The 14017-nt window shown below is 40.8% G+C and overlaps 1 protein-coding gene across 3 annotated transcripts in view; it reads left to right on the top strand.

Annotated features, from left to right (window-relative positions):
- The first annotated feature begins 232 nt into the window (after positions 1-232).
- ESD (esterase D) overlaps positions 233-14017 on the top strand; it is a 35174-nt gene continuing 21389 nt past the window's right edge. Inside the window, exons 1-5 of one of the 3 annotated variants that reach the window (XM_032762984.2) lie at positions 4816-4860; positions 5673-5712; positions 7076-7151; positions 8612-8700; positions 11487-11585. In XM_032762984.2, the coding sequence (XP_032618875.1) occupies positions 7084-7151; positions 8612-8700; positions 11487-11585 (256 nt within the window). In that variant the 5' untranslated portion in view covers positions 4816-4860; positions 5673-5712; positions 7076-7083. Of the gene's footprint in view, positions 357-4815; positions 4863-5672; positions 5713-7075; positions 7152-8611; positions 8701-11486; positions 11586-14017 lie in introns of those variants that run through there. The other 2 variants (XM_075061597.1, XM_032762987.2) reach the window with 2 other exon arrangements.

The raw sequence follows: 14017 nt of genomic DNA, 5'->3' as shown, positions 1-14017 counted from the left end.
GTCCTAGCAGCAATGCTGCTCAACCATTTAAAAAAAAAATTGGGGGTACTTTTTGGTGCCCCCAAATCTCGGCGCCCTAGGCAGTTGCCTAGTCTGCCTAAACGGTTGCACCGGCCCTTGGGTGGAGGGGGGAGGGGGAAGGCAGGCCTGGAAAGGGGGTGTTGGCAGCTCGGGGAGGGCAGCGGTTGCGAGGACATTGAGGCGGAGGAGGCAGGTCCCCGGCGGTGGCCCCGGGGTGGCGCTGTGGGAGGCAGTCGGGGCGGCGCCATGTTAAGAGTCGCCCTCCTCTACCCCCCGCGCTTTCGGCTGCTCCGGCTCTGCCGCCAGCGTTTCTGAGTGTCCGGCCTGCGCCTGAGGTAAGCGGCGGCGCGGGCCGTCAGGTTGCTCCCTGCTCCGGCGAGGGTGGGGTGCAGGGTCGCGCTCGCCCTGCGGGTGCCCGGAGCGGGCCCTACCCCTGGGGCTGCGGGAAGGCGGCAGAGGCGGGCTCTGCCGACAGGCCCCCGGTTGCTCCAGTCCTGGCGGGCACAGCCATGGCCAGGCCCCGCCGCGCTGAGAGCAGCCGGGGCTCGGGGGGGTGCGGGACTCGCGGTGGGCCCGGCGGACATCGCGGGAGGTAGCGCGGCGTCTCCTAACCCTGGGGCCCCTGTAACGTGAGACTGAGCCGGGCTCTCCGCGCTGGCTGATCTTCGCCCTGGCCGCGCGAAAAGCGCCGCCAGCCCAGCGTCCAGCCTCACATCGTTTCAGCCAAACGGGTGCCACGGCCCCCCGAGTTGACGTGTGTTCATAGTCACCCAGCTTGGTCCGGACAGCGGGGCCCTGTGTTCTCGGTTGCACGAGTCCTGTAGAAAGGAATGAAATTGCGCAGGTAAAGCTTGCAAATTAGTAGAGTGTGTGTTGTAATGAGATACCAGCCTATTGCTCTGTGCTGGGTGGGGGAGCGAGGCAGTGACTTCATGCAAGTCTCCCTGTTCCTACAAGGACCTCCTCAGAGAGGTCCTGGGCATCATTGTAGACAGCACCATGTATACCCCCTTCTCAATGGACATCTGCAGGCAGAATAGCAAACGATGTTTTGCTGTGATGGAGAGGAATGGAGAATAATGCAAAGAATATGATAATGCCCATATATCAGCCCATGGTGTGGTCTGTACTGTGTACAGTATTGGTCACCCTATCTCTGAAGGTTACTGCAGAACTAGAGGACATTCAGAGAAGCCTTAATCAAGGGCATGGAATATCCCGTGTGAAGAGAAACTGTGAAGATTGGATAGTTTATTTGAGAAAAGAGATATGATAAAACAATAAGGAAAAGATAAATGGGGAACTCCTTGGAATCACCTTGCCTGACTCTTGTATTTACAAAAAGTTCCAGTCTGATGGTAAAGGAAATTAACAGAGCATCAAGGAAATCTTCTGTGCAATAGTTCTCATGGTAGAGACAAATGCAATCCCTCTCAAAGTAAAGGGAATGATCACCTATGCACTTTGAGCTTCTTTGCTTTGAAAATTCATCTTTTCCTCTTATGGAATGTTACTGTAGGCCCTGGGACCTACATGGCTACAACAACAGGACCTGCTATTAAAATTATTGGAAGTTAGGTGAGACAAACCAGTATTATACTAACTGGTAAATTCCCCTGCAGCTGTTGAATTGTTTCCTGCAATATATTTCTCCTTTGTTTTGCTTCACTTTTAAATAACCTTTATGCAGTGAGATTACTCAGTAGATATATAGAGCTCATAGAGGATCAGGAAGAATTGCCTACCAGACTAAAATTGCATTGCCTCATTGCATTCCATTGGTGATCCTGCTTCTGTTATAAAATCTTAATCTGTTATATTTCCTTTCCTTTTGGTTGCCTTTTTCAACATATTGAAAACACATTGACTTCACTGAAGGTACAATAAAAATGAATTTGGTCTACTGCATATATTTCTTTTTGACCAAAGCTTTCAAAGCTAGGTGTCAGAGTATGAATTTAGGAGCTTAGTTTTAGGCCTGGATTTGAAAAATTTGACCTTTAAACAGTGGCTTGATTTTTGTTACGTGAATCAGCACTGATATAAGCAAATTCTAATGTGATTATAGAAAAAAGAATTAGATGTGACCACAAAGAAATATTAATTTTGTATTTATAAAAATATAATCTAGTGTAAAGATTTGTATAGCTGTGGAATTGTTCTGTTACAAAAATTGATTCTTCTGGAGGATGACATGCTTTTAATTCATTACATTTTGGGCTTGAACAAAAATACAGTCAGTAGAACAGGTAAACACAAATACTACCATTTACATTTAACACTGAAATTAGATTAAAAATCTAACAACCCAAAGGCAATAAGAAACAGCCATTGTCTCTTTGCTGATAAAAGAATATTTAACTGAAGGTCTCTTTTAATTTACAATATACCATATGGCTTTATTTAGAAGCTCTCACTTAAGTTAAATGTAACTTTCTCCCGATATTTATAGTTTTTAAACGTTGCTAAAGAAGACAGCTGCATTTTTATTGGCGTTTTCTTGGTTAGAATTTAAACTTTTATAGTTTCAGAATGAGGAGAAAAGGAAGGTAATAGGCATCACAGTTAATTTGTGGTGTTACTTTCTTAGCAAGTCAGGGATGGGTGGACAAATTTCTGTTATGATAGGGTTTCACGGTAAGATAGAAAACTATATCAGGCTAATATTTCATAACAGTAGAATAGTCCTTTTTAACTTTCTGCAGCTTTTTAAAAAATTGCATGGTAAATGTATGGCTGGTAGATATATTTATTATTTGTATTGTGGTAGTGCTTAGGGGCCCTAGTCATAGACTAGTCGTCACCTTCAGCCCCTAGCTAAAACCTTTCCAGTGCATCATCAAAGATCTACAACGTATCTTGAAAAATGACCCCTCACTCTCACAGATCTTGGGAGACAGACCTGTCCTCGCTTACAGACAGCCCCCCAACCTGAAGTAAATACTCACCAGCAACCACACACCACTGAACAGAAACACTAACCCAGGAACCTATCATTGCAACAAAGCCCGATGCCAACTCTGTCCACATATCTATTCAAGTGGCATCATCATAGGACCTAATCACATCAGCCACACCATCAGGGGCTTGTTCATCTGCACATCTACCAATGTGGTATATGCCATCATGTGCCAGCAATGCCCTGCTGCCATGTACATTGGCCAAACCTGACAGTCTCTATGTAAAAGAATAAATAGACACAAATCTGACATCAGGAATCATAACATTCAAAAACCAGTAGGAGAACCTTCAACCTCTCTGGCCACTCAGTAACAGACCTAAATGTGGCAATTTTGCAACAGAAAAGCTTCAAAAACAGACTCCAGCGAGAAACTGCTGAACTTGAATTAATATGCAAATTAGACACTATCAATTTAGGCTTGAATAGAGACTGGGAATGGCTGAGCTGTTATACACATTGAATCTATTTCCCATGTTAAGTATTCTCACATCTCTTGTCAAACTGTCTGTAATGGGCTATCTTGATTATCACTGCAAAAGTTTTTTCTCTTAATTAATTAGCCTCTTAGAGTTGGTAGGACAACTCCGACCTTTTCATGTTCTCTGTATGTGTATATTTATCTCCTCACTATATGTTCCTTTCTATGCGTCTGATGAAGTGGGCTGTAGCCCACTAAAACTTATGCTCAAATACATTTGTTAGTCTCTAAGGTGCCACAAGTAGTCCTGTTCTTTTTACATCCCTACTATGTTAGTTGCTTTACAAATATATAAAAAAGACAGTCTTTTCCCTCAGAAATTTACAGCCTTCCTGTAAGGCAAGAGAGAGTAGATGAATACAGGAAATACAGAGCACAAGCAAACCAGTGACAGAACTTGGATTGGAACTAAATTTCCTGGCTAATCATACTGTGTTTAAACAGACAATGCTATCTCCCATTTAAAAAAAAAAAAAGACAGTTTAAACACATCCCTAGTGAACTGTTACTGTTGCATATTTGGCTATGGTAGCATCCTGAATAAAAAAAAAAATCCCATTTCCCTTCCTCACTCTTCCAGAGCAGTGTTACCGAAATATCGGGTCTGCCTAGCTGAGAGCCAATTAACAGCCTGACAGGGGTAAGGGAAAATGCTTTATCCTGCAGAAAAAGGAGAGCCTGTATCTTGGTACAAAAGACTCTGTCTTACACAAATTTCACAAACCTTTTATACACATTCAGACAAAGACCCTTGCGTGTTAATACTTGATAAATGTAAAATCTCATGTTCCCATTATCTGGGTAGTACTGACTGGTTTGGAGCAGGATCTTCCTGCCTTGAGGCAGAGGAAAAGAGAGAGTGCAAAAATTCAGGCTACTGTGTCCATGAGCAGTACTCACTCCCCCCCCCCGCCCACTGGCCGCTTGTAATCTATTAAGGGGGGTCAGCCAGCTTTCACAGCAGTGTTCTACCTTTTCTTCTCCTCCTCCTCCCCTTCTCCCCTTCCCCCTAAAAAAGAGAACATGCAGTTGGTGGGTCACCTTACTAAAAACTTTGGGAACTACTGTTATAGGGGATATTCTCCGTGGTAGCTGAGGGCTGATAGTGAGATTACTAGATACACCATCTTAACTTATTTAGGAAAAGTGGAGTATGAAGTACAGTAGAAGTACTGGAATGGAAAGTTAGTTCTCATAATTCTGTCCCCTCTCAGTCTCTGTCCTCTGCTCACATATTCCCTTATGTTCTGCCCAGTCTCCTACCTCAATACATCATTTGTCTCTGCTTGTTCCTGGCTCAGCCATTCCTCAGTGAGTGCCTGGAATAGTCCCTCACTATATGCCAAAGAATTACTGGAAAAAACATGTTCAAGAAGCTACTGAAAACCCAACTGTTCAGTTAAGTATTTAACATGAAATGGCCATGCTGCATTTTCTGTTCCGTTTTGTATGGCATTCTGTGCTTGTACCTTTAGATTGTAAACCCTTAGAAGTGGGACCCTGTTAACTTTTTGACACTGACTTATTATTCGATAGTACCATGGGTATTTAAGATGCTGCATATCGGTCAATGAGGGTTTCTTTTAAAGGGTAGGTTAAAATGAGCATGGTGAAGCTATGTATTCTTAGGGCTTTGTAAGAGGCCCTCAGTTCAACCTGAGGTACCAATTAACTTGTAACTCGTATAAACCAAGACCATGTGGTTATGTTGTACAGCGCTGCTCATCTAATGCCTTCCAATCACTTCACAACATTTGATTAAACCGTATAAAGCTGATGTAGAGTCTCAGGAAGAAATGCATGTGATCGAACTGTTTAATCTGCTCAAAAAAGTTTTAAAGAGGAGAATAAAAAAATATTAAGGATATTTTTGTGTAGAAAAAGTTGGCAGGAAGAGAGAAAGGTAAAAGAGGCAGAGGAAATGCATGAAGGCCACAGTGTGAAGTTGGAAGAAGCTACAAATGCATTGGGCTTCTTAGGATGACATTAGCTTAGTAGCAGTGGGATTCTTTATTAGAGAAATATTGTGTTTGGAGTCTTAGAATGTAGAGAGTGAGTCTCTTAGTTCTTCTAGGTCATCTCCCTGTTCACTGCAAGTGTGTTGATTATTGCAAGTATTCTGGGTGGATTTCAGCAGAAATATTTTAATAGGTTTCAATGGTACCTACTTTTCCAAAGAAGATTGCAAAAGTATGTTTTTATATTTTTCAAGTTCCTTATTTTTGTTTAAAGATCGAGAGAAGTCAACCTGGTAAGATGGAATCCTCTGATATTGTACAGTGAAGCCCTAAAATACAAACTAATGTTAATGTTGACAGCCTAGGAGTAGCAAAAATAATTATATAATAACTGGTTTTGTGAATAAATGTAAAAAGATTTGGAGCCTTCTAAAGACCTTGCCTTTCAAAGATGCTAGGAGTCTAGTTCACTGCTGTGTTACTCCAGTTTTATGCTAGTGTAATACCATCATAGTCCTGGGAAGTTACACCAGTAACAGTAAAATTGTAGTAATTGAATTAGGGCCCAAATGTATAGTCATGCTCTTACTGTCTTAATGTAAAGATATAAGTATTGCCACCAGTTTCTTCCAGATGCAGATGTCGATAGTTTAAAAGGTTCTATTTACTAGCAAAAGTGAAGGTATTTGGGTAGTAAGTGTTTATTAAGGAGTTAAAATTCCCAAGCACAGAGAGTATGGTGAGAAAACATATACTTCTAGAGTTAATTTATGAACAAAATGAAGGCAAAGGATAGGATGATTTCTGTTTTGTACTGTTCTGTTCCTTGGCAGGCTTGGAAAGTAGTTTTTGCAAAGGCAGAATAACACAATGATCCCAGAATGGTGGATTGAAATGTAAATTCATTTTAAATGTGCAATGTAGGAGTAGAAGCTGGAGAATAAAAGACTATAGATTGCCAGAGGTGGAATGATTTCATAAGACAAAAAGATGTTCAAACCTGTGTACCACAAAAGAACATATGAAGAGGTGTCTTGGTAACTTGATCCATTCCCTTCACACCATTACTGTTCTCTCCTCTATTAAAAGTTACCACTCCTCCCCCCCCCCCCCCCCCCCAAAAAAGTTTTGGTACCCTATTGTAGACAACAGTTATTAAACCTGAAATGTTCATATAAGGCAACTGAAGTTTTGTTTCTGAAACATGGAAAGAATTTGTCTAACTGGAAGGTATCTTCTTTGTAAAAGTCAGCTGTTCTGTAGTCACCTGAAAAAAATGGGCCATCCTGATTATTGCTACAAAAGTTTTTTTTTTCTCCTGATAATAGCCCACCTTAATTGATTACTCTTGTTATAGTTGGTATGGCAACACCCATTTTCTCATGTTCTGTGTATATGTCTTTCTACTGTATTTTCCACTGCATGCATCCGATGAAGTGGGTTTTAGCCCACGAAAGCTTATGCTCAAATTTGTTAGTCTCTGAGGTGCCACAAGTACTCCTCGTTGTTTTTGCTGATACAGACTAACACGGCTACCACTCTGAAACGTGAAAAAAGTGGCCATTCAAAGTTGTTGTATTTTGTTTTCTGTTTTTAAAAAACCTATTGCCTGGAGATACAAGTTGATAGTGGGGTTTTTTGTTTTGTTTTTAACAGCTGAAATTATGGCACTGAAACAGATTTCCAGCAACAAATGCTTTGAGGGTTTCCAGAAGGTGTTTGAACATGACAGGTAAACATTACGAAGGCAACTTAAAATTTTAGCACATGGAGAGCAATGGCAGTATTGTATTACTTCCAATATTTCCATAGTCAAAAGAAAAAGACAAAATATGCATTTCCCTGATTCGAATATTAGTGTTTTAGAAGCTTCATTTTTATATTGTCTTCAGCTTACTAGTTGCTTTATTCTACATTTTTAAACACTTATTACTAAGCTCTGCAGAGGGAAAACATTAATAGTAAATTTACTATGTCTTGAGAATTGGTTTCATCACCTTGGGCTGCTGTATTTGTTATATGGAGATATGAATATATATTAACTCCGTGTGAATGAAGCAGTAAAGTGTTTTATTCACATGACCAGATGCATCAAACAAACTAAAATAGAAGTAGAAAGAATCTTTTAGTGAGGAGGAATTACCTATACAACTGTATATGAGCATGTAGTTTTCATTTCTGGTCTCTAAAAGACACCCATTACTCATGAATCAGCAGTTCTTTTTTGTGAAGGGGAGAGACTCTCTCTTTTAGATAAAGGTCAAACTCCAGTTGCTTACGTAAGTCTTTTCAGCCTGTTTGCTTGTGGCATGAAATAGAGTATAATTCAAACGTATTATTATAATAATTAGGTGCTTGTCCATCTTTTGAATTAGAGTATATATATTCCTTTATATAGTACTGCTGTTGGAAGATCTTGCATCTAAAGAAAGTAGCTTCTGAAGAAAACATGCTTTCTATTGGCAGTTTTAACATTGAATAAAAATTGGGCAGTTGATTAGTGTATCAGTCTGGGAAACTGAAACAACTTGACTTTTGCTTCTACATGTACTGCACTGTAAATTATGTGAGCTATCTGTATATATTCTTAAAATATCTCTCTCCAATTTAACAGACGAGTTAGGCTGAACATTGTTAGGTCTTGAATTTCAAATGCTAATTTTAAAAATATTCACTACCAGCCAGACTGTAAAGATTTGGTTTATTTTTCTTTTTTTAAAATGTATTTAAAACATAGTAGAAATGCAGTCAGTGTTACTCAATAGGCTAATGTGTGGCTTATTTTACATTGTTATTCACTTCATACTTATTTCACTTGCACTCTTTAAAATACTATTATCCATTGAATCAATAATGGCTAGGTTTAGATATTCTGATTAGTATTCTAGAAATGCATAGATAAACTCTAGATCAGGGATTAGCAACCTTTGGCCTGCGGCCTGCTAGGGTTTACCTGCGTGGGCTGAGGGATGTTCTGACCACTGCTTCCTGCTGCCCCTTTTGGTCTGGAACGGCGAACCTGCGGATGCAGCAGGTAAACAAACCGGCCTGGCCCGTCAAGGCGCTTACCCTGGCAGACCGCGTGCCAAAGGTTGCCGATCCCTGTTCTAGATAATGAGTGGGTTTTTTTAAAATGATTGTCCTGGGCTTGTCTGTTAGATACTGTTAATCAAATGTATTTTGTTGCTACAGTATAGAGTTAAAATGCAAAATGAGGTTTGGAATCTATTTGCCACCAAAAGCAGAAATTGGAAAGTGTCCTGTGTTGTACTGGCTCTCAGGTGAGTAATGTGAACTTCGGTATTTTTAAAAGATAATATTAGGTTAATTTAAGACCCAAAATGTACAGTATGTAAAAAAGGAGAAGCATTGATTCCATTATAGTAGAGTTGCCAACTTTCTAATTGCACAAAACGGAAAACCCTTGCCCTGCCCCATCCTCAAGGCCGTGCCCCCTGCCCTGGCCCTTCTTTGAGGCCATGCCCCCCCACTCACTCCAGCCCACTTCCCGCACTCACTTTCACTGGGCTGGAGCAGGAGGTTGGAGTGTGGGAGGGGGTTTGGGCTCCAGCTGGGGGTATGGGCTTCGGCGTGGTGCCAGGGATGAAGGGCTTGGGGTACAGGAGGGGGCTCCAGGCTGAGGCTGTAGGGTTTGGAGTGTAGGAAAGAGTGAAGACTCTGGGAGGGAGTGGGGTTCAGCCTCCAGGATAGGGCTCAGGGCTGAGAGTGCTGGGTATGGGCTCTTGGAGGGAGTTAAGGTGCGGGAGGGGGTTCTGACCTGGGGCAGGGGGTTGTGATGGAGGAGGTGGTTTGGGGTGTGGGCTCTGGCTGGGCGGCGCTTACCTCAGGCAGCTCCCGGTCGCCCCTGCAGCAGGGCTAAGGCAGGTGCCCTGGCTCCGTGCTGCTCCCAGAACCAGCTGGCATGTCCGGCCCCTGGGTGGAGGCACGGCCAGGCAGTTCTGCTGGTGCGCGCTTCCCATGCCTGCAGGCATTGCCCCTGCAGCTCTCATTGGCTGTGGTTCCCGACCAATGGGAGCTGTGGAGCCGGCTCTGGGAGTGGGGACAGCATGCAGAGTTTCCCTGATCGCCCCTGCACCTAGGGGTCTCAGGGAAATGCCGGTGGTTTCTGGGAGCTGTGCAGAGTCAGGGCAGGCAGACTGGTCAGTGGCTGGAGCTGCCAGGATCCCTTTTCAATTGGGCATTCAGGTTGAAAACTGGACTCCTGGCAACTCTGCGTTGAAGACTGCTTTTGTTTAGGTTTAAACACTCCCCTGCAATATGGTATTGTACTAGCATATGAATCAGCCAGCCTTAGGGGGTGCAGGCTGCCAGATTTATGGCTCTTTTTTTTTTTTTATTTTCTGTGCCGCTGGAGCAGCGCAGAGAAACTTGAAGGATGTGGCCCTGCCCATGCAAAAAAATCTAGAACCTATATGTTGTTGGTGGGCCTTTAGCTCATGTTGACTAAATCTTCAAATAGATTTAGGATATTCTGTGTAATTAATAAAAAGCAGTGCCTAAACAGCTTGTAATAAGCTGGTGTTTGCACACTCAATAGATATTTTACTCTCTGGATCTGTTTTTGGAAGAAAAAATGATCAGAACTAAACAAGTAGGGTGGAATCCACAATGGGGAAAACTGTCCTATTTAAGTAAATTTGCTGTATGAAAAATTGTTTCATCCTGTATCCATGCTATAGGATATGGTACTATTTAGATCTCAGGGACTGGATATACTGTAAAATGTTAATCTTAATGCATGGCGTAACAGTGGAAGAATGACATTACAGTTCTAAAACAAATTTTAACAGGGACTACCAGTTTGATAGTATTAACAAATCAGACCAAGTTTGAAATATGGATTTAGCCAGAGGTACATTGTGTATTTATAAGATATAGAAGAATTTAGTTAAAAAACATAACCAAACTGAAAACCTTGTCCTAATATATGCTGTACCAATTTAAGCAGTAGTTGTTGAAAGCAATGTTTTGCAACCTATTGTAATTTTACCAGTAGTCTGATATATGTAGCTATGGTAAAGTTTACTTGTTTTACTTTTGATATTTTTCCCCAATTACCTTCTTTAACTATTAATATTTTGTATGAATTGTCAAAAAATAGCAAATGTGTATTATTGATGATTGGCAAAATTAGTAAATGTCGCAATTCAGTGTACAAGCATAAGTCACTAAAAATTAGAGGCAGTTACAATTCCATTAAAGCTAGTGGAAGTACAAGGGTAGAATAGGCCAGCAGAGGTGTGATTCTAAGCCCTAACCTGTACTTGACTTCCACTATAGTTGAGTGTTGTGCATGTAGAATGATGACAGATTGCATAAGAATGTTAACATCTAATATTGGAGCTGTTTGTAGGTTAGACGAAATTGTCTGAGGAGGTACCACAACTCTTATACAGCACTTACAGTAAAATAACTAATTATAAGCAAGCCGCCTTTGCTAATAGTTTCAACTGATTGACTTATCTAAAACTCACCACAGGTGAAGGTTAAAACTACAATCTGTAACTCTTCCTACGTGGCACTGTGAAGACTCCTTAAAATACTGATCTAAGTTGTCATAGACTTGTAATTTGACTTCAGTCTCAAACCTGCTCTGTCATAAGCACAGATTGCTATGGATCCTGAGGTATAGGGATTCACCATGCTTATTATAATGGCTAACTAATGAAATACAGGATTTTATTTGTCACTTAATATCTTCTCAAGTGACATCTTATTTGAGAACTCTGCTTATAGTAAATGAACAAGCACTTCTGTGGATGAAACATTCAGTGACCTAATTATGGTCGATATCTAATCATAGGCAAAATCCCAAAGATCTTTAAAAGGAATGGTGGTTGATAAAAGTGGGAAATAAAAAAGTTAGTACGATCAAATCTTTTCTTCTGTGAAAATGTGTAAATGTAACTGAGTCTGTTTCTATGGACTGTTAGCAATTACATTCATTCTTAAGGCATGAATCCCATTTATTTTTAAACTTCTCTAGTATATGTTGGAAGCTGGAATGCTGTGAGTAGTATATAACCAGTCGTATTTTTATCTCTAGGATTAACTTGCACAGAACAGAACTTTATTACCAAATCTGGTTTTCATCAAGCTGCAGCTGAACATGGCCTCATTGTAGTTGCACCAGATACCAGCCCACGTAAGTGTCTTCAGGTTTCATGATGAGCCTTCAGCGTGTAAATGTTTTCTGCTATTTATCCTCAAAGAATAGAATGATTCATGTTACTACTAAATGTATTGGTGTAATTGTATCTGAATTTGGAATGTTCCATATCTGTAGGTTCTATAGTTTATACCACTTTGCTGGATTATTTATTTAATATATATACACTAAATGAATTATAACTTTAGAACTCCACTATTAAAGCCATTTTAATACAAATGCCCTAAAATTAAGGTAAGGGGGCAGTTCAGGTGACACATGGGCAACGCAAAACTCTCGTTCCCCTCCATTTTTTTTTCTCGTTCTCCAAAGTCCCTGGCATACACTCCATGTGTCACCTTGGTGTATATCACTGATACTCAGACAGAGACTCGAGAGCTGCAAGTGGCTCTCTAATGTGTCTCTTGCATCTCTTTGCAGCACGTGATATTAAAACACGGTGTGCTTTAATTATTAACTAATCTAAGTTATTTAACCAAGTAGGATGTTTTTACTATGATATTAACCCAGGGGTAGGCAACCTAATGGCACGCGTGCCAAAGGCGGCATGCGAGCTGATTTTCAGTGGCACTCACACTACCCGGGTCTTGGCCATCGGTCCGGGGCCTCTGCGTTTTAATTTCATTTTAAATGAAGCTTTCTAAACATTTTAAAAACCTTATTTACTTTACATACAACAATCGTTTAGTTATATATTATAGACTTACAGAGAGAGACCTTCTAAAAATGTTAAAATGTATTACTATCATGCGAAACCTTATATCAGAGTGAATAAATGAAGACTCGGCACACCACTTCTGAAAGGTTTCCAACCCCTGTATTAACCAATTGTAGTTGATAAAATAATAGTCATTTTGCTGTGAGAATTTATATATAATATAAATAGTAAATGAAACAATGAATTCACAGTACTGTGGCTTTTTTGGGTAGTATTGATTGCTAATTTGGCTCCTAAATCACAGAGATCTGAGTATCACTGATATATACTGTGCTGGTACCTTACATCATCCCTGGAACCCTGTTGGAACATGGAGCTAGTGTTTTGTTTTTATTGTGTTGCATGATTTTTCAGAGCCTTTTGATATTTACTCTACTCAGTACTTATAAAGCTAAAACAGTTTAAAAAAAGCACACACCTCTCTTCCCCGATGCAGAAGTCTGGCTCTGGTAGGGTTGCTTGGCTGGTGTAATATTCCCTGTATAAGGCATTGATTAGTATAGAAATTGGGGAACCTGAAAAGGGGAAATTCTGTACCCACGTTTGTCACAGTTCTCTGGAGAGTTCTGTAAATTACACTACAGCTTTCTGAATGCTCTTGGTATTTCCTTCTACAGTTATACTTATGCTTATACATATCAGAGGAGCCTTTCTGATATTTTCCAGCATTTGATGGGATTGAATCTCAACAAAAATGCTTGATTCAGTTCCCCCAAAACAACTTCCTAACAAGTTCCTTCCACAAATTATTTGTCATGCCTAGGTATTCCAGTTATCTGGACATGGAATGTAAGATCATTGAATATTTGAGAGCCCTTGATCGCAACAATGACTTAAGGACAGAATTTCAACTTTCTGGAAGTTCTATACTTTAATCTCTTTTTTTGTACTAAGAAAAAATACTGCAAAATATTTTGCTGAACTGCTAGGGGAGCAACATATATCCTTCCATATTTTATCCTAGGTCTTCCTGTGGTTAGTGCATTTTTAATTCATATGCAGAGAGTATATTGAAACAAGCATTGTTGTAACATGCATTCATAGCTATTATGTACTGCAGGGTAGGGATGGCCAAATCTTTATTATGTCATTCAGATAACATCAGATTAAGGGTTTGGGGCTGTAACTGCCCTTGGTTGCTTGGACTTGCTTTTGTGCTACCTCTGGCCATTTGTCTTTGCATGCCTGTCCATTGATAGGATCATACATTCTCTTTTGCACTAACCTCTTGGCCTGTGTCCTGCTTTTGTAACTTGCCATAACTGGAATAAATCAAAGCAGATGACTGCAAGCTCTGCTGTGTTAATGGATTTTCTAGTGCATCTCTGATGTCCATTGTGTTCCAGACTTCACTATTCACAGGGCCCAAATCTCTAACATCTTTAAGTTATCTGGAACATTGTGTTTGCAGCAGACTAAATGTAATCGCATATTAAAGTAAGTGGTCCGAACATAGCGTGGAGAAAATATTCAGAGTGGTGTTTGCATGTGCAGGTGTCTGTAAGTGCACGCCCAGTAGAAACTCTCCTGGAAACAAAACATGTGGGAAGCAAAGAGACTTATACCTTGTCTACACTTGCAAGTTGCAGCGCTGGTGAGGGGGTTACAGCGCTGCAACTTAGCAGGTGTCTACACTTAAAAGCTCAGCCAGCGCTGCAACTCCCTGTTTGCAGCGCTGGCTGTACACCTG

This window comes from Chelonoidis abingdonii, chromosome 1 (genome assembly GCF_003597395.2).
Source record: "Chelonoidis abingdonii isolate Lonesome George chromosome 1, CheloAbing_2.0, whole genome shotgun sequence".
NCBI classification, from domain to species: Eukaryota; Metazoa; Chordata; order Testudines; family Testudinidae; genus Chelonoidis; species Chelonoidis abingdonii.
This window is presented reverse-complemented; position numbering and strand designations above follow the sequence as displayed.